This window comes from Phacochoerus africanus, chromosome 11, assembly GCF_016906955.1.
Source record: "Phacochoerus africanus isolate WHEZ1 chromosome 11, ROS_Pafr_v1, whole genome shotgun sequence".
NCBI lineage: Eukaryota > Metazoa > Chordata > Mammalia > Artiodactyla > Suidae > Phacochoerus > Phacochoerus africanus.
Window position 1 is genome coordinate 71,373,326 of NC_062554.1, and position 23,340 is coordinate 71,396,665.

At 40.5% G+C, this 23,340-nt stretch overlaps 1 protein-coding gene across 1 annotated transcript; it reads right to left on the reverse strand.

The window, feature by feature from the left end:
• Positions 1-242: 242 nt before the first annotated feature.
• Positions 243-23,083, reverse strand: LOC125111076 (lanosterol 14-alpha demethylase). Its single transcript, XM_047752865.1, has 10 exons — positions 22,542-23,083; positions 20,404-20,502; positions 15,959-16,135; positions 13,927-14,053; positions 11,515-11,689; positions 9,168-9,287; positions 8,318-8,513; positions 6,876-6,971; positions 5,873-6,041; positions 243-1,177 (listed from the first exon to the last, which is right to left on the reverse strand). The coding sequence occupies exons 1-10, from the start codon at positions 22,713-22,715 to the stop codon at positions 999-1,001; spliced, it is 1,512 nt and encodes a 503-aa protein (XP_047608821.1). The 5' UTR covers positions 22,716-23,083; the 3' UTR covers positions 243-998.
• Between the last annotated feature and the right edge of the window lie 257 nt (positions 23,084-23,340).

Below are 23,340 nucleotides of genomic sequence, written 5' to 3' on the forward strand. Positions count from 1 at the left end.
CCTAGTTATGATTTAAGCTGATTCTTGAACATAGGTGTCATAGAATTTGACTAGTGATACACTCCAAAGGCTGCTACTTTGCATTTCTCTTAAAGCCAGAGTTCCCTGATCTCAGATTTTGTATTTAAAAAGGAAAAAAACAAAAAGATTGTTAACCCAAATTAACCTAACTAGTAATAGACATCCCCTTATTAGATTCTGGAGAGGAAGCAGAAATCACCTCGAGCCAAGGAGAACAAAACTTATCCCTCAAGGACTTTATTTTGGACTTGCACATGGATGCAACCATGTGGAGCGATTACCAGGCAGATAAATGTGTAAGATTTAGTAATTAGATCAAGTTACAAGAGCAGTCTTTATTATTTTGTAGGAAATATAATTGTCATTGTCATAGATCTTTCTTCAGATTCCTACAGACAGTGCTTTTAGTTAAAATCTCAAAGGACATATTTTCCTACAACATAGCCCCATCATTAAGGATCATCATGCCAAAACAATAGGATTCTCTCACCCAAGGCTCTAACTGTGGGTTTATTCCCTACCCACTCATCGTTAAACACAACATTACCCAGTAAATGAATAAATAACCTAAGACTTCCAAAGATTTTACTGGGCTTTTATACTTGCAGATCTAGGCCAAGATCTGAACACTCTGAATTTACTTGCTAAGAGCTATGTATGGTCTTTAATACCTGGAAATTGTGTTATTTACACTCTGCCAATTGTCAAAGATCCCCTCCGTAAACTAATGAGCTTGATTTCCTTACATAAAATATATGTAATAACCAATATAAAACTATTAGGAAATTTCTAGAAGGCCATTAGATTTTATGGAACCATTCAGTTAAAATACAAAAACCCTAAGTTGAGCTGGCTGTCTTTTAAAATTAGACACTCACAAAGAGAATACACTGGGAGGTGTTGCATAAACATTCTCTTCAATGCTTTTGCAGTTTACAATGACGTTTCTTTCACACTTTAGTTCCTTGCGGCCTTTTTCACTTTGATCTTCGTTTGTATCGGATAACTGGGTTTTCAGGGGTGTGAATCATGGTTGTATAATTCACAGTGGGAAAATATCCATCAATGAGATCAAATTCATATAAACGAAGCATAGTGGACCAAATTGTCTTGATTTGAACATAGGCAAAATTCTCCCCAATACAACGATGACGCCCTATAAAGAAGAGAAAAAAAAAAAGGAATTTTCATTAAGATCAGCTTAAATTCTTTCTCATATCTTTTAGGCTGGAGGGGTAAAATTTGTTTATTCACAGTTAAGGTGAACAACAGATATACACACATTATAGCAAAAAGATGACGTTTTCACAAGAATGTAAATAATAAAAATCTCAAGAGATTTCTGTATCTTTAATTTTTACTTTATATTGGAGTATAGTTGATTTGCAACCTTGTGTTAGTTTCAGTTGTACAGCAAAGTGATTCAGTTATACATACGTCCATCTTTTTCAGATTCTTTGCCTATATAAGTGATTATATTGAGTAGAGGTCCTTGTTGACTTTCTATTTTATATATAGTAGTATGTATATGTTAATCCCAAATTCCTACTTTATTCCTCCACACCACGTTTCCCCTTTGGTAACCATTAAGTTTGTTTTCCAAGTCTGTGAGTCCATTTCTGTTGCTATCATTTTTATTAGATTCCACATATAAGTGACATCATATATTATGTATGTATATCATCTATTTCTCTTAGTATGATAATCCCTAAGTCCAACCATGTTGCTGCAAATGGCATTACTTGTTTTTTATGGCTGAGTAATATTCCATTCCAACATCCTCTTTATCCATTACTGTCAATGGTCATTTAGGCTGTTTCCATGTTTTGGCTATTGTAAATAGGACTGCAGTGAACACTGGGGTGCATTTCTCCTTTTGAGTTATTGTTTTCTCCAGATAGATGCCTAGGAATGGGATTGCTGGATCACAGGGTATTTCTATTTTTAGTTTTTTAAGGCATCTCCATAGTGTTGTTCATATTTACATTCCCACCAACAGTATAAGAGGTTTCTCCACACCCTCCTCAGCATTTATTGTTTATAGACTTTTTGATGGTGGCCATACCGACCAGTGTGAGGTGATATCTCATTGTAGGTTTGAACTACATTTCTCTATGATGCTGAGCATCTGTTCATGTGCTTTTTTGGCCATCTGTCTGTTTTTGGAGGAATATCTGTTTAGACCTCCTAAACATTTTTTGAGTGGGTTGTTTGTTTTTGGATATTGAGCTACATGAGCTCTTCAAATATTTGAGATTAATCCCTTGCCAGTCACTTAATTTACAAATACCATTTCCCATTTTGTCAGTTATCTTTTTGTTTTGTTTATGGTTTCCTTTGTTGTGCAAAAGCTTTAAAGTTTGACTAGGTCCCATTTGTTTATTTTTGTTTTTATTGACATTACTCTAAAAGGTGGTTCCAAAAACAGACTGCTGCAATTTATGTCAAAGAGTGTTCTGCCTGTTTTCTATAAGAGTTTTATAGTATTCAATCTTATATTTAGATCCTTAATCCTTTTTTTTTCTTTTTATGGCCACACCTGCAGCATATGGAAGTTCCTGAGCTAGGGGTGGAATCAGAGCTGCAGCTGAGGTCTATTACCACAGCCATGGCAACACTGGATCTGAGCTGAATCTGTGACCTACACAGCAGCTTGTGGCAACACCAGGTCCTTAACCCACTGAGGCCAGGATCAAACACAAATACTCACAGAAACAACACTGGGTCCTTAACATGCTAAGCTACAACAGGAACCGTCTCTTTAATCCATTTTGGTGTTAGAGAATGTTCTGATTTCATCCTTTTATGTTTAGATGTCCAGTTTTCCTAACACCATTTATTGAAGAGACTGACTGTTCTCCATTGTATATATCCTTGCTGCCTTTGTCGTAGATTAATTGACTATATGTGTGGGTTTGTTTCTGTTTCATTTAGCTGTATGTCTGTTTTTGTGCCAGTACCATATTGTTTTGATGACTGTAGCTTTGTAGCCAAGAGATTTTTAACATCCAGTATTATTAGGGGAAACAGCTGATTTTTCCAAAATTTTTTTTGAAAGCTAACATGTGTCTAGGTAAAATATTTGTAAGGTTTGAAACATATGATGGTAATCTAGTTTGGAAATACACTAGAACATTTTTATATCCTAAGAGAGCCATAGTTAAGAGTTAATATGAATCTTCCAATCAAAACTTTAAATACTATTACAGAAATAAATAAATAAATAAATACCATTACAGATGATAATAGAAGAAAAAGGAATGTAAAGAACCAAAAATAGCAACCATGTCAAAATTTAAAAGGTCTCATGTGTAAAAACTGACAAGTTGATTCGGAAATGCAGAGGATTGTGCGATATCCAAATGGATCTTGAAAGAATCAAGCTGGAAGACTTAAACTGACTTCAAATCTGACTTCACTACTAAAAGTATGGCAACTATGATAATTTGGTTTGTAATGAGAAATATGTATTTAGTCTTCCATTCTTGGCACAGAGCTCCTCAAATCTTTAGCCTAAATGAAAAGACCAATAAAGGTCAAAGAAGAAAAGACCCTTTTGTTACTCCTAACAAGCCCCTTTCACCCACACTTGAGTTTGCTTATAAGGTGACTTTTGGCTGCCAGGGGAACCAACCACATGGTTAGAAGTTTAAAACTGTCTGGAGTTCCTGTCATGGCTCAGCGGTTAATGTACCCAACTAGCATCCATGAGGACGCAGATTCGATCCCTGGCCTTGCTCAGTGGGTTGAGAATCCGGCCTTGCCATGAGCTGAGGTAAAGGTCACAGACATGGCTCGGATCCCGCGTGGCTGTGGCTGTGGCATAGGCCACGACTATAGGGCCGATTCAACCCCTAGCCTAGAAACCTCCATATGCCCCGGGTGCAGCCCTCAAGTAGCAAAAAATTAAAATAAAAGTAATAAAAAACTTTCTGCAGTACGCCCTTGACCTCCAGGAGAGAGAAGGGTTGGATGCTGAATTAATCAACAATGACCAATTATCAAGTGATTTAACCAATGTGCCTATGTAATGAAGCTCCAAAAAAATCCCTAAAGAAGTAAGGGAAGGGACAGGAATAGGGACAGTGTTGAGAAAGCCTCGAGGTTAGTAAACTTTTGGAGGTGCTGGGAGGGTGCCATACCCAGAGAGGGCAATGGAAGCTCTTCCTTCTACTTTGCCCTAGGCTTCTCTTCAATCAGGCTATTCTTTTTTCATCTTTTTGCCTTTTCTAGGGCTGCTCCCACGGCACAGGGAGGTTCCCAGGCCAGGGGTCCAATTGGAGTTCCAGCTGCCAGCCTACACCAGAGCCACAGCAACGTGGGATCCGAGCCGCGTCTGCAACCTGCACCACAGCTCATGGCAACGCCGGATCCTCAACCCACTGAGCAAGGCCAGGGATCAAATCCGCAACCTCATGGTTCCTAGTCAGATCCGCCAACCACAGCGCCACGACAGGAACTCCCAATCAGGCTATTCTTGAGTTGTATAATTTTACAGTAAACCAGTAATCTAGCAAACTGTTTTCTAAATTCTGTGAGCCATTCTAACAAATTATGGAACCCCAAGGAGGAGATCTAGAGAACCTCAAGTTTATAGTCATTTAGTCAGAACAGGTGACAACCTAAATTTGCAGCTGGCATCTAAAGGGGTGGGGGACACTCTTGTGGGACTGAGCCCTTAACCCATGGGGTCATCACTAACCCAGGTAGAAGCCAGGTAACTGTCAGCTTAGAAATGATTCTTCTCTGGGGCAGAATTTGGGCTAGAGAATTCTCCCTTCCAACTGCTTGAACAATCTATCACTTTTCATCATATTTATATCATATACAGTATTACTGAATTTCATTACGAAACAGTTATTAAAATCTGAAATTCCCGAAGGACTTTATACTTTCCTTTATATGTGCAAAAGTTTGACCAATACAAAAAAAAATTTATGTCATTTAAATGACCTCTTTGGAAAGATCAAATAGAATGTAGTTTAATCTGTAGAAAGTACCACTGAATAGAGAAACTGTTGGGGGAACAAGGGTCTGCCTGCATTATTTTAGGATGTTAACTGAAATGCAAAGTTTTGTAAACCTATGCACAACCTGCCCAAATCTAAAGGATACAGACAGAGAACCAGAATGTTCACTAACAATCCAGAAAAACTTCCACCCTTTGCTCTTCACTGAAATGCTGACAATCTCTTACCATATTTAGCCTGCAATCATTGCCTTAATAGGAGTTCCCATCGTGGCTCAGTGGTTAACGAATCCGACTAGGAACCATGAGGTTGCAGGTTCAATCCCTGGCCTTGCTCAGTGGGTTAATGATCCGGCGCTGCCATGAGCTGTGGTGTAGGTTGCAGACGTGGCTGGGATCCCACGTTGCTGTGGCTCTGGCATAGGCCGGTGGCTACAACTCTGATTAGACACCTAGCCTGGGAACCTCCATATGCCGCGGGAGCACCCTAGAAAAGAAAGACACACACACACACAAAAATTGCCTTAATGGTGTGCTAACTCTGGTGGTTCTTTAAAATAGAATTCACAAAGAACTTTAAATACTGTTATCAGGCAAAACAAGGTGGACTATAAAAATTAGAACTGATAAAACTAGATATATTCGAAGGAAATAAAATGTTGTACAAAGGATTCACAGAATTATTCCTTTCGTACAGATATTTTTTCCATCCTGCAAAGATTACTCTCCTACAGATGTTTTTATACTCCTACAGATGTTTGCAGGAATGTCCCTATGAGGAAAGGGAAAGACATTTGTAAATAAAAGTCACAAGGATTATTTTGACAGGCACAAATACGTTTTCAGAACAAACATTTCAAATGTAAAATGTTACCATCTTACCAGCTCCAAATGGCACATAGGCAAACTTCTCTCCTGATGCTGGATTGTCCTGTAAGTAGCGATCAGGATTAAAGTCCAGTCGTTCTACCCATGAGTCTTTAAGTCTTTGATTGACAGTGGGAGAAACACACACCTGATGTCCTGGAGGAATAGTGTACCCTGCCACAGTCTACAAATGAAAGCAACACATTCAATAGGTAATTTTAAAAATACTAAATAATCAGGTCATTGTGTAACAAAGCATTAATACACATGAAATATACATGTACTTTAAAACTGGCCAGATGATAGGCCAGTTGGAAATTATTTTAACTCAAAATGATCTCCAAATGACAGAACATTGGGTTCGAAGTCTATACACAAAGTTTAAAGAGTGACAATGCCTTGGGGTTAGAGGTGGGATTTTCAAGGAGTTTTGCACAATCCAATTTACACGTTTCCACACTGTTAGAATTTTTTTTTTTGGTCTTTTTTGTCTTTTTGCTATTTCTTGGGCTGCTCCCACAGCACATGGAGGCTCCCAGGCTAGGGGTCCAATTGGAGCTATAGCCATTCGCCTACACCAGAGCCACAGCAATGCAGGATCCGAGCCGCGTCTGCAACCTACACCACAGCTCACGGCAACACCGGATCCTTAACCCACTGAGCAAGGACAGGGACCAAACCCGCAACCTCATGGTTCCTAGTCGGATTCGTTAACCACTGCGCCACGACAGGAACTCCAGAATTTTTTTTATAATACATAATGTTATTCTTAAAACCAAGAAAAAAATACACTATTTTAAAAACCCTAATTGTGAAATAAAAAATGTGAGGAACAGATTAGCATAATATACCATCTGTAATTATGTAAAGATGTTTATGTATTTTGAAAATGTAAAGCTGAAAATTATGTAGAAGTGATTATTCTACTTTTTTAATTTCAAAAATTCATGTTACAATATTTCTTTTTGACAAATAAAAACTGAGGGCACAGAGGAGGAGATCTAGCCAGGAGACTTACCTGAGGAGTTTTAGCCATTCTCATCATGGTCATTATCGGAGGTCGAAGTCTTAACGTTTCTTTTATGCAGCGATCAAGTAAGTTTAGATCCTTGAGCTAAAAAGAGAAAACATTTCCTGAGTTTTACAAATATTTAACATATTTCAATAGTATACAAACCGGTTCAGAGTTTATTAGTATCCATGGTCAGCAAGGAAAAAGAAAGCAAGATAAGAGATCACTCCTGAAGAATGGCATGGTAGGGACCTGCCAAAATTCACTTAACTGAAAGAATGAAAACATGAGCAAAAATCATCAATGTCAGCTTTTTTAAAACCTATACACAAATGTTTAGAACAGCATTGTTCATAACAGCCAGAAGGTGAAAACAACCCACATGTCCATCAACTGATGAACAGATAAATAAATGTGGTATAGCCATATGGTAGAAAATTACTTGGCAATAAAAAAGACTGAAGTACTGATACATGCTATGACATGGATTAACCTTGAAAACATGCTAAGTGAAAGAAACCAGTCATAAAAGACCACGTATTGTAGGATTACATTCATATGAAATATCCAGAATAGGTAAAGCCATAGAAACAAAACACAGATTAGTGGTTGCCAGGAACAGGGGGAAATGGAGCCTGACTGCTAATGGGTATTGCTCACTTCTGGGAGTGATATAACTGTCCTAAAATGAAATTGTGATGATGGTCTCATAATTGAATATATTTTTAAAAACCAGTGAATTATATACTTTAAGAAGGTGGATTTTACAGTATGTGAATTATATACCAATTAAGCTATCACTTTAAAAGTTACTAAAATCGGGATTGAAAGAGCAGACATTGCTATTGATCTAATAGAAATAAAAAGGATGAAAAGAGAATACTTTAACAATTGCAGGCCAACCAATTAGGTAACCTAGATAAATAGACAAATGCCTAGAAAGACACAAACTGCCAAAGCTGACTCAAAAAGAAACAGAACATATGAGCAGATCTGTAACAAGTGAAGACATCGAACTAGTAATCAGAAAATTTCCCACAAAGAAAGCACAGACTGAGATGTCTTCACTGGTGACTTCTACCAGACATGTAAGAAAGAAATAGCACCAATCTTTTGCAAAATCTTCTAAAAAATAAAAGCAGGGAACACTTCCAAACACATTCTCTGAGACCAATATTACTCTGATACCAAAATTTATCAAAGACATCAAAATAAAACCACAGACCAATATCTTTTACGAATACAGATCCAAAAATCATCAACAAAATACTAGCGAGCTGGATCCAGCATTAGGATATTCCAGGGAAGGCTGTGGGGAATTTCCTAAAAACTAAGAATCTAATTCATCTAATCTATAGCATAAAGAAAATCTCAAACTGTCCCCTTTAAAAATTAGCCACACATACTCAGTGTCATAAAGCAGCAACGAAACTGAAAATACAACAAACCTGGTCATAAGTTAATGGTGGCAGATCCTCTCCGCAAACTGTTTTCTGTTCCAAGTAACATTTTTCTTGAAGTGTTTTGTCTCTGGCCAAAAAGAAGCCCATCCAGGCACTGGTAGTTGAGGATGTGTGCTGCCCCGCCAAGAGCAGTCCAATAAGCATGCCGGCTACTTCATCATCTGTCAAAGGACGCCCATCCCTACAGAATGGACCACATACACAAACTGAATGTTGGGCAGATACAGTCCATGCCCCAGCCTTTATATAAAGGGTCATAATGAATTAATTTTTCTCTTGCATTTGCCTGTCACAAACCAGAACTTTTTTCCTTAAGGGAAAAAAGGCCAATACAAAATATGATTTTTTTTTTGTCTTTTTAGTTATTTCTTGGGCCGCTCCCGCGGCATATGGAGGTTCCCAGGCTAGGGGTCGAATCGGAGATGTAGCCACCGGCCTACGCCAGAGCCACAGCAACGCGGGATCCGAGCCGCGTCTGCAACCTACACCACAGCTCACGGCAACGCCGGATCGTTAACCCACTGAGCAAGGGCAGGGACCGAACCCGAAACCTCATGGTTCCTAGTCGGATTCGTTAACCACTGCGCCACGACGGGAACTCCCAAAATATGATTTTGATAACAAAATACCTCATTGCAGTTTACTAGCAGACTTTTCACCATGTGCAGTTCTGGGATTCCAGTAAGGCACAGGATCCCAGTAATTTATGTCTCATCAAAGGTCACAGCTACTAATTTTGCCAGCATTATTACTTTTTAAATGGGCATGTTAGTTAACTATGTTTTAATGTGTAATTTCCTGCTTTAGCTTAGTATGTGATCTGAAGAGCTCTTACTTGTAAGTAGAATCTAGTAAGGTTTGGAGAATGTCATCAATTTTTTCTTCTGACTGTCTGCGTTTCTGGATTGCCTTATAGAAAATATTCTTGATCTCTCGATGTGCTCTGTCCCTGCGTCTGTAATTCAAACATTTGAAAATGACTTTAAATAATAAAGTAATACTTTAGGCATCAAATTGAGAAAGCTCAGAACAAAGAGAAAAAAAGGAAGCCATGAAAATCTTATATTGTTAGGAACTTCTAGGGCCCTTAAAGGCAGGAAATGTGTGTGTGAAGGAGGGTGTTTGGCTGGTTTTTGTTTTTGTTTTTGTTTTTTTTTTGGCTACAACATGCAGGGACTTGATATAGGATCAGAGTTCCCAGTGCCAAGTCCTAACCACTAGACCACCAAGGAACTACCAGGAAAAGTGTTTTAACACATATATCCCTGATTCTTAACATATTACGTATGTTCTAACTAAAGACCTAAAATAAGGCTCAAATGATTTTTCCTTTATAGCCATTTTCCAACTTAACAGAAAGCAGAATACTCTTTTACGTTAACATGAAATTCCAATTTTAACCAAGCTAATTCTTGAAACAGTCACTTTAGTTTTCCATAGGATTTAGGATTTGAATAAACCTAGGATCTAGGATTTAGGATCTAGGATCTATGAATTAGAATATGACCACAGCATATAGGATATGATTCAACTTTTCATTAAAATACTATTAGAATCACAAAGCAAATTTCAATTCCCCAAATTTTACCTTTATAATAGGGTGGTGCCCACTAAGTAAAACAGGTACTACAAATGAATTACCCACTTTGATCTCCTGTGAGGGAGATGCGATCATCCTCCATTCACAGGTAACTGGATAAGGTCACACAGCTACGTGAGCAGCGGAGCTGAAATTTAAAACTAGGCAACCTGACTACTTAGCCTCCTCTTACCACGCCTTCTAATAAAAATTGCTGCCTTCCTTCGTTTTGAGGACTGTTATTGAGGATCATCTGAGATGTAGCAGAAGAGAAGAAAATATTCAAGTTTAAGAGTAAGAACACAACAGAGCCAGGAAAACGTAAGGCCTGTATATCAAAGTAAGTGAAATAACCTGGTTAAATCAGTTGGTTCAAGTAAGACAGAGCTGGGGCGTGAAAGGCCTATGGTACCAAACTCAGGAGTTTCTGACTTCATCTAAGAGACAGGGAAGGTGGAAATGGAGTCGGTCCACATTTGTAGAGAACCCCCTGTGGCCAAGGGCTATGCCGGATGTTTTAACATAATATGGATGAAAGCATTTGGGAAACTTACAAATATATAAGGTATTATGAGTTCCAGAGAACACTCCTGGCTTTCCCTTTTACTCTCACTCCTGTTTATTCTGTAATTGGATAGAAGTAAGGGGCATTGAAGGAAAAGGGAGTAACTCCAATTTAACTCATTTTTCACTTGAACAAAAATGAATCAACAAAGATTTTGTTGTTGTTTTCTTTTCTGTTTTTTTTTAATGGCTGCACCCAGAGCATATGGAGTTCCCGGGCAAGGAGTTGAATCTGAGCCTCAGCTGCAACTTCCACTGAAGGTAGCAATGCCAGATATAGTCACACCTGCAGCATATGGAAATTTCCGGGCTAGAGGTCAAATCAGGAGCTGCAGCTGCCAGCCTACACCACAGTTTTTGGCACCACCGGATCCTTAACCACTGAGGGAGGCCAGGGATCGAACCCGCATCCTCACAGATACTAGTTGCATTCGTTACTGCTGAGCCACAATGGGAACTCCTGCAATCAGATTCTTAACTCACTATGCCACAGTGGAAACTCCCACTTTTTTGGGGGGAGGGGTATATGGCAATTTAATACTATTAAACATTACAACGGAGAGCCTACTAATATGCAAGACACTAAGCTATATGTCAAGTCCTATGAGCAATATTTCTTTGTTATCACAGATGATCACTGCCCTTAAGGAGCTCACAATAGAGCTGTCGAGGAGACAAAGAGAAAGATAAAGGTACTAATAACTTCAAAACAAATTTCATAATTTATTGCAAATTAGTCAAATATTTTCAAACAAGTGCTTAAAAGGCTTTAATACTTTTAGGTAAAGTTTAGAGAACTTCCAGAATATGAGGAATATGTGACATAATTAGGTTTTAAAATTAGAACAGATAGACAATAAATTACCTTTCTAATAAACTGAAATTTACCTTAAATGAGCTCACTATGTAAAGAAAACCTGTCTTGAATTCTTACAGAAGAATGGGAGCTCCCCCAATTTGGTTTTATATTTAATTTTTATCTTTGTTAACGCCAAGCATAGCAACACAACAGTCATTATATAAAGTTCTTTATCCATACCTGAAACTGGGCAAGGGAAGCCAGCCTGGTAAGAGCCAGGCTGCGTGGCTAAAACCACCATCCAAATCCGCATACAGTTGTGCTACCTTCTCATTAAGCTGACTTCTGATTTCCTTCCCATGTAAACAATGGCTTGCTGTTAAAATTATGAGCTCAGAAAGAGCTTCAAACAAATCTGGAAGGAAAAAGCTCATTTCCATTACTATTGCCAAAATTCATTTGAATGTTCTGTTTTCTTAGACACATAAAAGTACTGTGAAGGAAAATGAGAATAGAAACTTAACTTGCAACCAGTAAGATCCTATGCATACCATCAAAAAGAAGCCTATAGACAGATCCGTGTCTACAACAAAGAGAGGCAAGAAACCAAAAGACGGGAGGCACACCACCTCTTTGGACAGCCAAAATAGATTCCACAAAGGTATTAAACCTCACTTGAAATGATAAAATGAAGATAAAAATGAATGTGGCTGAGTTCCAGGTCACAGTATAAAAAGGCAGCAAAAAGTTATGTAGCGCACATGGGAACAGTAATGAAGTACTTCCCAAAGAACAGCAGTCCAAAGACTGAAGAATGGATTATTCCCCAGGTGAAAAGTGGGAAGGTCAGCACTAAAAACTGAAGTCTTGACCACATATAAAAGAAAACTGTAACTAATCACCAATATATCTAGTGTATCCCAACATTAGAGACAGTGGACCAAGCAAGCACATCTGGATGACACTTAAAAGTTATAAAAATTATCCAGTCAGTATCCTGTTCTTTAATTCCATGTTCACCAAATGAACTTTCAATTATCATTTGGCTTTCCAATTAGATTGCCAATAAAAAAAAGTTCAGCAAATATTCTAGTGTCCTTGGCACCATAATTCAATTGGACTTGGATTTATTCAGGTGGCATTCTAGGTTATACATCAGCTTCTTGTACAGTAGGAAATATGTCACATAAACTTTAGTGTATTTAAAAAAAAAAAAAAACAGGTTTCTGGACCTTTTAAAGAAGTTGAAGACCAAACCCAGACTATGGTGACCCATACTTACTGCCCTGTGGGCAGAGGTTGCTTCCTGCTATGGGTATGACAACTGTCTCGGAAGGTAAGACCTACTACAGTCCAATATAAAAACTGGACTCACAGAACTATCCAAAGAATGTGAAGTTAAATTCAGTATATTCTCTATATAATGCAAGAAAGCATATAATACATTTTTTTAAGATTTCCATTAGCAGTGGCTAAAAAATCACACTTTTGGTGACAGCAAGCTTATGTATTTAAATTTCTTTTTTCTTGGAATAAATCATTCTCATACAATATTAGGAAAACAAGGTATTACATTTATAATTAAATCATTTAGACTTTTACTTGTCCACTGTAAGTTCAAAAAAAATTTTTCAGCATGTGAAAGTTCTCTGGCCAGGAATCACCTAAGCCCACATCATAGCAGCAACCCAAGCCATTGTATTGACAACACCAAATTCTTAAACCACTGCACCATAAGGGGACTCGAGGGGGTTCAAAATTTTTTATTTTATAATCTTTTTTTTTTTTTTTGTCTTTTGTTGTTGTTGTTGTTGTTGTTGCTATTTCTTGGGCCGCTCCCGCGGCATATGGAGGTTCCCAGGCTAGGGGTCGAATCGGAGATGTAGCCACCGGCCTACGCCAGAGCCACAGCAACGCGGGATCCGAGCCGCGTCTGCAACCTACACCACAGCTCATGGCAACGCCGGATCGTTAACCCACTGAGCAAGGGCAGGGACCGAACCCGCAACCTCATGGTTCCTAGTCGGATTCATTAACCACTGCGCCACGACGAGAACTCCTATTTTATAATCTTAAAATGACCTTGAATGAAAATTTTACATGCAGTTTACTTCAAAATTCAATCATGAATCATTTTTATATTATTTGTACAAAAGAGCTAAATGATATGCATGGGTTTTTGGGGGGTTTGTCCTTTTAGGGCTGCACCAGTGGCACATGGAAGTTCCCAGGCTAGAGGTCAAATTGGAGCTACAGCTGCCGGCCTACACCACAGCCACAGCAACGCCAGATCCGAGCTGCATCTGCAACCTATACCACAGCTCATGGCAATGCCAGGTCCCCAATCCACTGAGTGAGGCCAGGGATTGAACCTTTGTCCTCATGGATACTAGTCCACTTTGTTAACTGTTGAGCCATGATGGGAACTCTGATATGCATGTTAATTAACCTATTTTAAGGTTTTGCTAAGTGAGCAGCAATAATCACTTCCTCTTGGATCATTTAACTCCATGACAATATAACGTGCATTAAATCTAAGGTGCTTTTACATATGTTGTATGTTTGCTTATTATACACAAACATTCTTAAAATTTCTAGTCATAGAAAAGTAAAAACATTAGGACAAATGCAAAACCAAAACATTTCGCTTACTTCTTTCTCCACTTTCTCCCCAACTTCGAAAGTATTCCTTTGTTTCTTTTTCAATTATAGAAACATGCTGTCTAAAGTGGGCTATGTTAAGGCCACTTTTTAACATCTTCTTCTGCTCCAAGAAAACCTTCAAAATATTAAAGGTATACAAGCAATAAAACACAAATTTTTTTCACAAAGGATTCATCTGTGTTATTGCAATTCTTTAACGCTCAAAGAAAGCAATCTTCCGAAAAACTGAAAATAAAAATAACTTTTTTTTTTTTAAATAGGTAATTCTTTTTTTTTTTTTTTTGTCTTTTGTCTTTTGTTGTTGTTGCTATTTCTTGGGCCGCTCCCGAGGCATATGGAGGTTCCCAGGCTAGGGGTCGAATCGGAGATGTAGCCACCGGCCTACGCCAGAGCCACAGCAACGCGGGATCCGAGCCGCGTCTGCGACCTACACCACAGCTCATGGCAACACCAGATCGTTAACCCACTGAGCAAGGGCAGGGACCGAACCCGCAACCTCATGGTTCCTAGTCGGATTCGTTAACCACTGCGCCACGATGGGAACTCCTAAAAATAACTTTCTTAACTACACCAGATATGGGAAACCTAAAGCATCTACGCATATATCTGAAGACGTGGTATGCAGGCCCAAGACAAATGGTAAATTACGAGCCCTACTTCCTGCCTTCCTTCCTATAATACACACTTGCCCCACTTAGGACTCCAGGGCTCCCCCTTCCTATTCTGTCACCTTCCAGTTTTCCAGTCCAAACCAGAGGCTCACACCATCTTGCAAGGGTCCATTATGCTTTGCTAATATGTTTATCCTCCTGCGCATATTCTCCCATTTATTCCCAAACAAATATCATTTCTCATATTATCTTCCAGAAGTTTAATTAAACTGTAATACAGTCTGAATAAAATAAAATAAATTCACACTAAGACAACGAATGGTTCTAGCCTTTTGGGGCAGTTCTATTTTAAAAACCTGATCAGCTGTGTGGAAAAATGAATAGATAAAACCAACCAGAGGAACTGTCCAAGGCTCTTTTTTTCTTTTGAAGATTTAGATTGGGTTAGTGTTGCTTTAATTGGGAGTCTATCAGCTTGCTGAAATTTTTTTTTTTCCCCACTTTTGGCTACCCTGCAGCATATGAAGTTCTGGGCCAAAGATCAGATCCAAGCAACAATCACAACTTAAGTCACAGCTGCAGCAACACCAGATCCTTAACCCATTGTGCCAGGTCGGGGTTCAAACCTGTGACTCAGGGCTCCCAAGACGCCGCCAATCCTGCTGTGCCACAGGTGGAACTCCCAAGGCTCTTGCTTTTGGCCTTTAGAGAGCAGTTCATTCCTCCACACCTCCCCAGCCCCCAGAAGCGACATTTCGTATTAGCATTCACCTGCTATGTAGGGTACCAATGTGATACATTCACAGTCAGAGCCTACACCAACTAACTGGGGCTAATTATCTGATCTGTACTTTACATCAAATTGTAGCATTCTAATATTTGACTTTGGGGAAGGAAAGAAATCACACAAACTTCTAAATCCAACAATCTCTAGCCCCAAAGAGCTCTTATACTAGAATTTCTTGTGGGAATAGGAAGGAAGGAGGCCATTCTGGTGGAATTTATTTTTTCTTAGCCCCTCAAATCAAATCCCAGTGTGCCACTGATTCCATTTCTTTGTACAGGAAGCCCTTTAAAATTGCTCAGCCCTGGAGTTCCCATCATGGCTCAGCAGAAACAAATCTGACTAGCACCCATGAGGATGCAGGTTCAATCCCTGGCCTAGCTCAGTGGGTTAAGGATCTGGCCTAAATAAATAAATAAAATTGCTCAGCCCATGCCAGCAACTATAAAACAAAATACCTATTCTTCATCAGTTACCCATAGTTTTCTTTCTTTCAAATGTCTCATGATTCCTCAGATTTTTGAACCAAAGAATAACTGCTTCTCCATTTTCAGTATATAATATTATACTACTAGCTATAAATATCACAGTATAGATTTGGCTTTAAGATGACAGGGTCACTTACTGGATTAGGCACATCATATGCAACTCCCTTCCCAAACACAGGTGTTGTCAGGCGACTGTAGACATCTTCCGCATTCAAATCTTCATTTTTACTATTAAAGAGCAGTGCAGCGGCATCACTCCCCAGAAGGTAGGTAAATGTTTTGCCCACCATGGTAAAACTAAATACAGGTCCATACTAAAGAGAGAAAAGTATGCACAGTGATGTTACCCCAAATCCACTGTGCTAAGACCTCATCTCTAAATAATCAAATAATACAGTGCTGAAAATTAAAACATTCAGAAGCCTTGCAATTCAATGCAAACCTTGCAATTCCATGCAGTCATCCCCAAATCTTTTTCCAAATTTATAATTATGTTCATCCAGTTGTAAATGAAATGTAAATAAAACCCTTTGTCTGTTTTTTTCACTATTTATATTGAAATATTTTCTAACTTTTACACACACATCATATGTTAACTGTTCTATCCATTATGGGTGAAGTGTCCGTTTTTTACTTATTATAGATAATTATGTAATGAATATCTCTGAGAAGACAGATTTTTTTTCCCCTTTGGTTAAAGATAAATTTACAGGAGTAGCCAAAGGAGATGACTTTCTGTACAATACTTGCTATGTGAAGACACCAGAAGTTCATTTAGTTACCAGTTTTACCACTATCTCACCAACACCGAATGATTTCATTTTTAATTTTTTGTTAATCTGGTTAGATGTCAAATGCTTTGCTTGGCAGTTTTCTGATTATCACTGAAGACTAGGCACTGGAGATACAATAATGAGCAAAAATACTGTCCCTGACTGAAACTTAGTCTGTGGAAAAAGATACAACTTAATCAAATGGTCACATTAAGAAATGTACAAATGCAAATGTGCTAAGTACTACACAAAGGAAAGCAACACTGCAATGAGAGAAGTGATAAAAGGGATATTAAAAAGAGGAAGACACCTGAGCTGAGACCTGAAGGATGGGTAGCAGTTAACCTGATGGCTGAGCATTCACACAAGTTCTGAAGGTGACAGAAAGAGGGAAAGGATGAGATTAGGGCAGAGTCTGGTAGAGCCTCATAAGCCATATTCAGGAAGTTTTATCCTTGCAAATAATGGAATGCAATGGAAGATTTCAAAGTGCACGGGAGGATTTCCCTCGTGACTCAATGGTTAACAAACCCTACTAGCATCCATGAGGACACGGGTTCTATCCCTGGCCTCACTCAGTGGGTTAAGGATCCGGCATTGCCATGAGCTGTGGTGTAGGTCGCAGACGCAGCTCAGATCCTGCATTGCTGTGGCTCTAGTGCAGACCAGCAGCTACAGCTCCAAATGGACTCCTAGCCTGGGAACCTCCATATGCCATGGGTGTGGCCCTATAAAGACAAAAAAGACTAAAATAAAATAAAATAAAGTGCATGGAAGAGATGCTAATCTGTGCATATTTTAAAAGATCCCTCTGGCTGCTGCATAGAGAGGAGGGAGGGACAGGAGCTAAAGGAAAGCCAGAGGTCCAGTTAGAGCCTATGAGGGGAGCCTGTTGAAAGGGCAGTGGAGAAAGAAGCAGATCAATACGGAATTACTGTGGAGAGAATCTGCAGACTTAACAACAGATTGAACAATGAAGAAGGAAGTATCAAGAATGAATCATAGGCTTCCAGTACATTGCAAAATTGGAAGAACAATAGTGAGAGAAGCGAATAGGACTGGCAGGATTGGAGACAGAAAAATCAAGAGTCAGACTTTAGAAAAATGTTGGATTTCAGATGCCTTTGGACAACTAAGAAAGAATCATGCGGGAGCTGAATATCCAGGTCTGAAGCTCAGAGGAGAGATCTGAACCAGACATTAATTTGGGTGTCCTCTACATCTGGCTAGTTACTGGAGCTGCAGGTAGAAATAAGACCATCTAGGAAAGAATAAAGGCCAAGGACCAAACTTCAGTGAACCCCAACAGTAAATGGCCAAGCGTGAGACTACAAATGCATTAGATAAGCAGTCAAAGAAGTAGAAGAAAAAGACAAGAGAAGCCAATTCAAGGAGGGAGAGTTCATCACTACAAATAGAGCTGAGAAGTCAAGTTCATTGGATTGGGCCAAGAATAGACTAAAAAATAAGTAGGAGGTGTGAAAATAGAGATTAGGTACAGACAACTCATTAACGGGGGAGAGATGTAAGAAGAGACTGAGTGGCCAAGAGAAGCTTTGGTCTTTTAAATGGGTGACCTTTGAGAACTTTTCAGAGAAAATGGGAAAGATCCAGTTGAGAAAGTAGTCAACTATAGAGAGAAGAAATAATAGCAGAAGGTTCCTGAGACAAAAGAGTATTGTCTCCAGTAGAAGGCAATACTATAATGAGATCAAGGTGATAGCAGAAAATGGGCTAGACCACAAGATTCTGGAGCCACACTGCCTAGGTTCAAATCCCAGCTCCTCTACATATTCGCTGTGACCCTGCTCCTACAGTCAGAGAAATTTACATTGCTGTGCTTAGGTTTCCCCCATCTATTAAATGAAAATAATAGTAGTAATAATGCCTACCTCACAGAACTTTTGTCAAGTACATATGTATTTATGATATATATACTATGACATATATAGATCTCATATCATCATATCTCACACACACATACGTAAAAAAGAATTCATTGGCCACCATAAACATTGTATATTTTCTATCATTATTATTATCATCATCATTAAAACCACAAACTTGAAAATCAGACTATGTATAAATCCTACTTTGGCCACTAGCTAGCAGTGAGTCCAAGAACAAATTATATAATCAGTTTCTCAGTTTTGTCATCTATAAAATGGATAAATCTGAAGGGATTTTTGTGGCGCTTCAGTGAGATATTCTATATAAAGCACTAAGTACTGCACAAAGTAAGTGTTTTACTGGGAATCTGAGGTTAATAGATGCAAACTATTGCCTTTGGAATGGATAAGCAATGAGATCCTGCTCTATAGCACTGGGAACTGTATCTAGTCACTTATGATGGAGCATGATGGAGGATAATGTGAGAAAAAGGTGTGACTGGGTCACTTTGCTGTACAGTAGAAAACTGACAGAACACTGTAAACCAGCTATAACGGAAAAAATAAAAATCATTTAAAAAAAAGAGTTAGGAGTTCCCTTCATGGCTCAGTGGTTAATGAACCTGGCTAGGATCCGTGAGGATGTGGGTTCGATCCCTGGCCTCACTCAGTGGGTTAAGGATCTGGTGTCGCCATGAGCTATGGTGTAGGTTGCAGACACAGCTCAGATCTGGAGTTGCTATGGCCGTGGTGTAGGCCAGCAGCTACAGCTTCGATTCGACCCTTAGCCTGAGAACTTCCATGTGCCACTGGTATGGCCCTAAAATAGAAAAAAAAAAATTATTAGTGTAATAGAAAAAAAGAGAATATGATTATATAAGTAGGTTTGTATGTTTGAAATTAGGAACATGAGGGAGCTCCCACTGGATGGTATTTAATGACTCTTTAAAGAGAACACAAAGTCATCTGCTTTAATAGAAAGGTAGAAAGATTCAGAAGTTTTGAAAAGTGAAGGTTGAATAGGCAGTGAGATGAATGGGAAAGTAAGCCAACCACAGAAAGATAGTAGGGTTGTTGAGCAGTGCTCAAACTTCGTTCAAGGTAGGCAATCACGAAATTAGGAAAGACCTAATCTGGTACAAGGAAGGAAAAAATGACTATTAGGCTCCCTCCAACATTGAGGGTTTTACCAGGTAAAGCAGAACAAATAGCCAGGGGCAAGGAAATGTAAGGTATTGAATGACAGACCATGGTCCCAAAGTGGAAAAAGAAGAAACATAAAGAAAGAAGGCTGAGAGATCAAGAGAAAGGAAATGGGACAGTGGACTGGACACCCTAATGAGGTCAAAGAATGGTTATAATGGAAGGAGTTGCACAGGCTAAGCAGGAGAAGAAGTTGTGGTCTAAGAATAGAGTGTCTAAATTAATACTGTGAGGTAAAACAGGTAAGAGTGAGGGCAAGTCCAAAGTGGGACTGTGGAGTAAATGGCTGAACTGGTATGAGAAAGCTCAGTGGGCAGAAGGGCAAAGCAGCTAAATGGCCACAGTGCTGTGAGCGTCATCCAACTGGAAGTCATGGAACACATGCAGAGCAGGTTAGCAAATTCCACAGATGCATGGTTAAGAAAAAGAAGGGTCCACCTATCAATTTTAACTATAATTAGTGAATAGAAAATTGAGGTCAGGGGTTTTTAAATCATAGTTTCCAGGACTAGATTTTCTCAGAGATCACCCCAGGAAATGGGAGATGCTAGGAGGGTTTCCAAGGCCCCTTCAGCTCTGAAACCAGAGCACTCCAATTTTATCTGTTTCCTACACTAGGGGTAAGCATAAGATTAGCTTTTTTTTTAATGTTCTGCCATTTAAAAGAAAATTGGGAAAGCACTAATTTCCTTTCCACTAATTATCTGAAAGACTTACCTTCTCATAAGCATTTTCTAGGAATTCAATTGGACTTTTCCCAAATGCTATAGCATGTCCAAGAAATGGAATTGGAGAGAAAATGTATGGTGGACTTTTCTGCAGGAAAAAACAAAAAAAAACCTTGCAGTTTACATTTCCTATTACAATATACCTAAGTTTACATGATAGGGAAAAAAAAAAAAAAAAAGATAGCTTGTCCTTAATACTAAAGAGTTACCAAAAGATAAAGCAGCAAAAGTAACTTAACAGCCAAACTGCAAATACCTTAGGAGAGAGTAGCCACAGTAAAAAGAACAGAAAATCAAAACCTGGTGTAAGATAAATGACTAGACAAACACCAAGGCATTGCAATTATAAATGCTGAATACTTCCCAGGATATCTTCAGTCTTGTTAGTGGCCACTAGGCAACATTCCTAACCATTAGTAGTAAGAAAACAGAAAAGTCAAACTATAGTTTCTTCACTTCTTCACCACTCTCAAATTCAGTCCCAGAATCTTGCATAAAGAAGGTATGGGGGAAAAATAATTTGAGGTATAGAAAGAAGGGAAATGTTTAAGAAGCTACATTCATCAGTAAACAGAACACATCTCAGGCTTTTCTCAACAAATGAGCTAGGGAGCCCCCATCCTGGCGCAGTGGAAACGAATCTGACTAAAAACCACGAGGTTGTGGGTTTCATTCCTGGCCCTGCTCAGTGGGTTAAGGATCCCGCATTGCCGTGAGCTGTGGTGTAGGTCACAGATGCAGCTCAGATCTGGCGTTGCTGTGGCTGTGGCATAGGCCAGCAGCTATAGCTCCGATTAGACCTCTAGCCTGGGAACCTCCATATATTGCAGGTGTGGCCCTAAAATGACAAAAGACAAAAAAAAAAAAAAGAGAGAGAGAGAGAGAGAGCTAGATTCACTGATTGTAAAGAGAGAGCAGATCAGCTCTAGCAGGAACACTTTAGCACTCAAGGTACTTAAGATGCTCCAAAACGAGACTTGCAGATTATAACATGAAGTCTTCTGGAAATCAAACTTGCAATGCAGTCAAATGATAAAAAAGGGACAGTATTCCACACATTACAAGGAGTCCAAAGAGTGAATTTGTAAGGAGCTCTACAAACTCACTCTTTAGACAATAGCAGCAATCTTAAAATATTAGTTAGGGAGTTCCCGTCGTGGCTCAGTGGTTAACAAATCCGACTATGAACCATGAAGTTGCCGGTTCAATCCCTGTCCTTGCTGAGTGGGTTAAGGATCCGGCATTGCCGTGAGCTGTGGTGTAGGTCACAGACAGGGCTTGGATCCTGCGTTGCTGTGGCTCTGGCATAGGCCAGCAGCTATAGCTCAGATTCGACCCCTAGCCTGGGAACCTCCATATGCCCTTCCTTGGGTGTGGCCCTTAAAAAGAAAAAAAAAAGAAAAAGCTACCTGGTCAATGGTTTGTACATTCCATTGTCAGTAAAAGGGTAGTTTTAAAAGCTAGTTGGTGTTGGCTGGTTAAGGAAGCATTCATCAAATATATTAGGGACGTATGAAGCTAGTAGTCAATAAAGCCACTAAGTTAGAGAAATTGATATTAGCATTATAGGAAGATCCCTACAACACTCCAGCCACAGCCACTCAAATCAAACTGAACACATCCCCCTGGTACTGATGGAAATCGCCATAGGACACTATGCCACAGAAAGGTGGCCACCAGGACTGAAGCTGCCAATAATAACACCACCAGGACCTGCACTCCCCGGGGGCCAAAAACACCCCTTCAGCTGCCAGTAGAGCATCAAGACGCTCAGCGCCTCAGCTGCTACGCCGGTCATGACCATTAGGACCACCGGTGCCTTGGCCAGCACAGCCATCACTACGACCAAAATCACGGTCACTTCGACCCCGGCCAGGACCAGACACGAGGCCACCACTATAAACACGACCCAGCACCAAGTCCAGCAAGGTCAAGGCAGTTGCCACCGCCAGCGCCAAGGCAGTGCCACTGCCACCCTCCCCCGACCCCAGTCCCCAGCGCGCCCGCGGCCACTGCCCAGCCCAGCACCACCGCTGTCCCAGGCCCCCGCTAGCCCTTCGGCCGCCCTCATCGGAGCAGCTGCCCTCATCGGAGCGTCCCTCGCCTGAACCCCCAGGGGTGACGTACCGCTCCAGCCGGCAGTGGGGTCAGGTGGCCGATGGCTTGGCGGAACAGGTAAACTAAGATGAGCGTGAAGGCGCAGGCGAGGAGCAGATTGGATAGGAGATTGATGCCAGTTACCTGCTCCATCGCCTGCCCAAGCACCGACCCCCCCGCTTGCAGTAAGCCCAGCAACACCATCCAGGCCGCCACCCTCACGTCAGTTTGCTGGGGACTCTGGAGGCCGAGGTCGCCGCGGCTCCTCCGAAACCACTGAGGGAGACTAGCCAGCAGATGGGCGTCGGAAAGGGGCACCGGCCCTCAAGCCCCCTGCTGAACCCAGCCGCACCCGCTACTGCCGACTCCCTCACGCACCACCCTGTACGTCACAGGAGTGGGAGGGGCTTCCTATGGCCACGCCCCATAAATTGGACTTCGTGCCGCGGTCATCTCCTTACGCAGGAGAGAGGACCTGAAGAATAATGCTGCACCTGTCGCACGGGTGGTACAGAGGCAGACCAGAATGTGGCCTAAGAGGAGATAACCTCAGAATCACGGTCCACCCCAACTTGGGTGTGCTGGGTGCGGGGCGCCAGGTCAAGGGGCCGGGATGAGATGGGCGGAAGGATCTCAAGGCGAGGGTTGTGGAGGTGGGGAAGGGGAAGCGCGCTTCGTGATTGCACCGCGCGCGCGTGAGGTGATCTCGGCCTATGTCGCGTCAGCTCGGCGGGTGTCTGGAGCGCCGCCCCTTGCCCGGGCGCGCGGACCCGCTACACCCGAACCTGCTCCTGGGCTGCTTCCTGGGACTTGGGGGAGTCTCTACGTT

What these genes read in the sequence shown, in the direction of transcription:
- LOC125111076 (XM_047752865.1), bottom strand. Translation starts at nt 22,715, where the DNA reads ATGGTGTTGCTGGGCTTACTGCAAGCGGGGGGGTCGGTGCTTGGGCAG. An exon ending in TAGAAAATGCTTATGAGAAG is followed by an intron (nt 16,136 to 20,403) that starts GTAAGTCTTTCA and finishes TTCTCTCTTTAG; the next exon opens with TATGGACCTGTATTTAGTTT. An exon ending in TTACTAGATTCTACTTACAA is followed by an intron (nt 8,514 to 9,167) that starts GTAAGAGCTCTT and finishes TCCATTCTGTAG; the next exon opens with GGATGGGCGTCCTTTGACAG.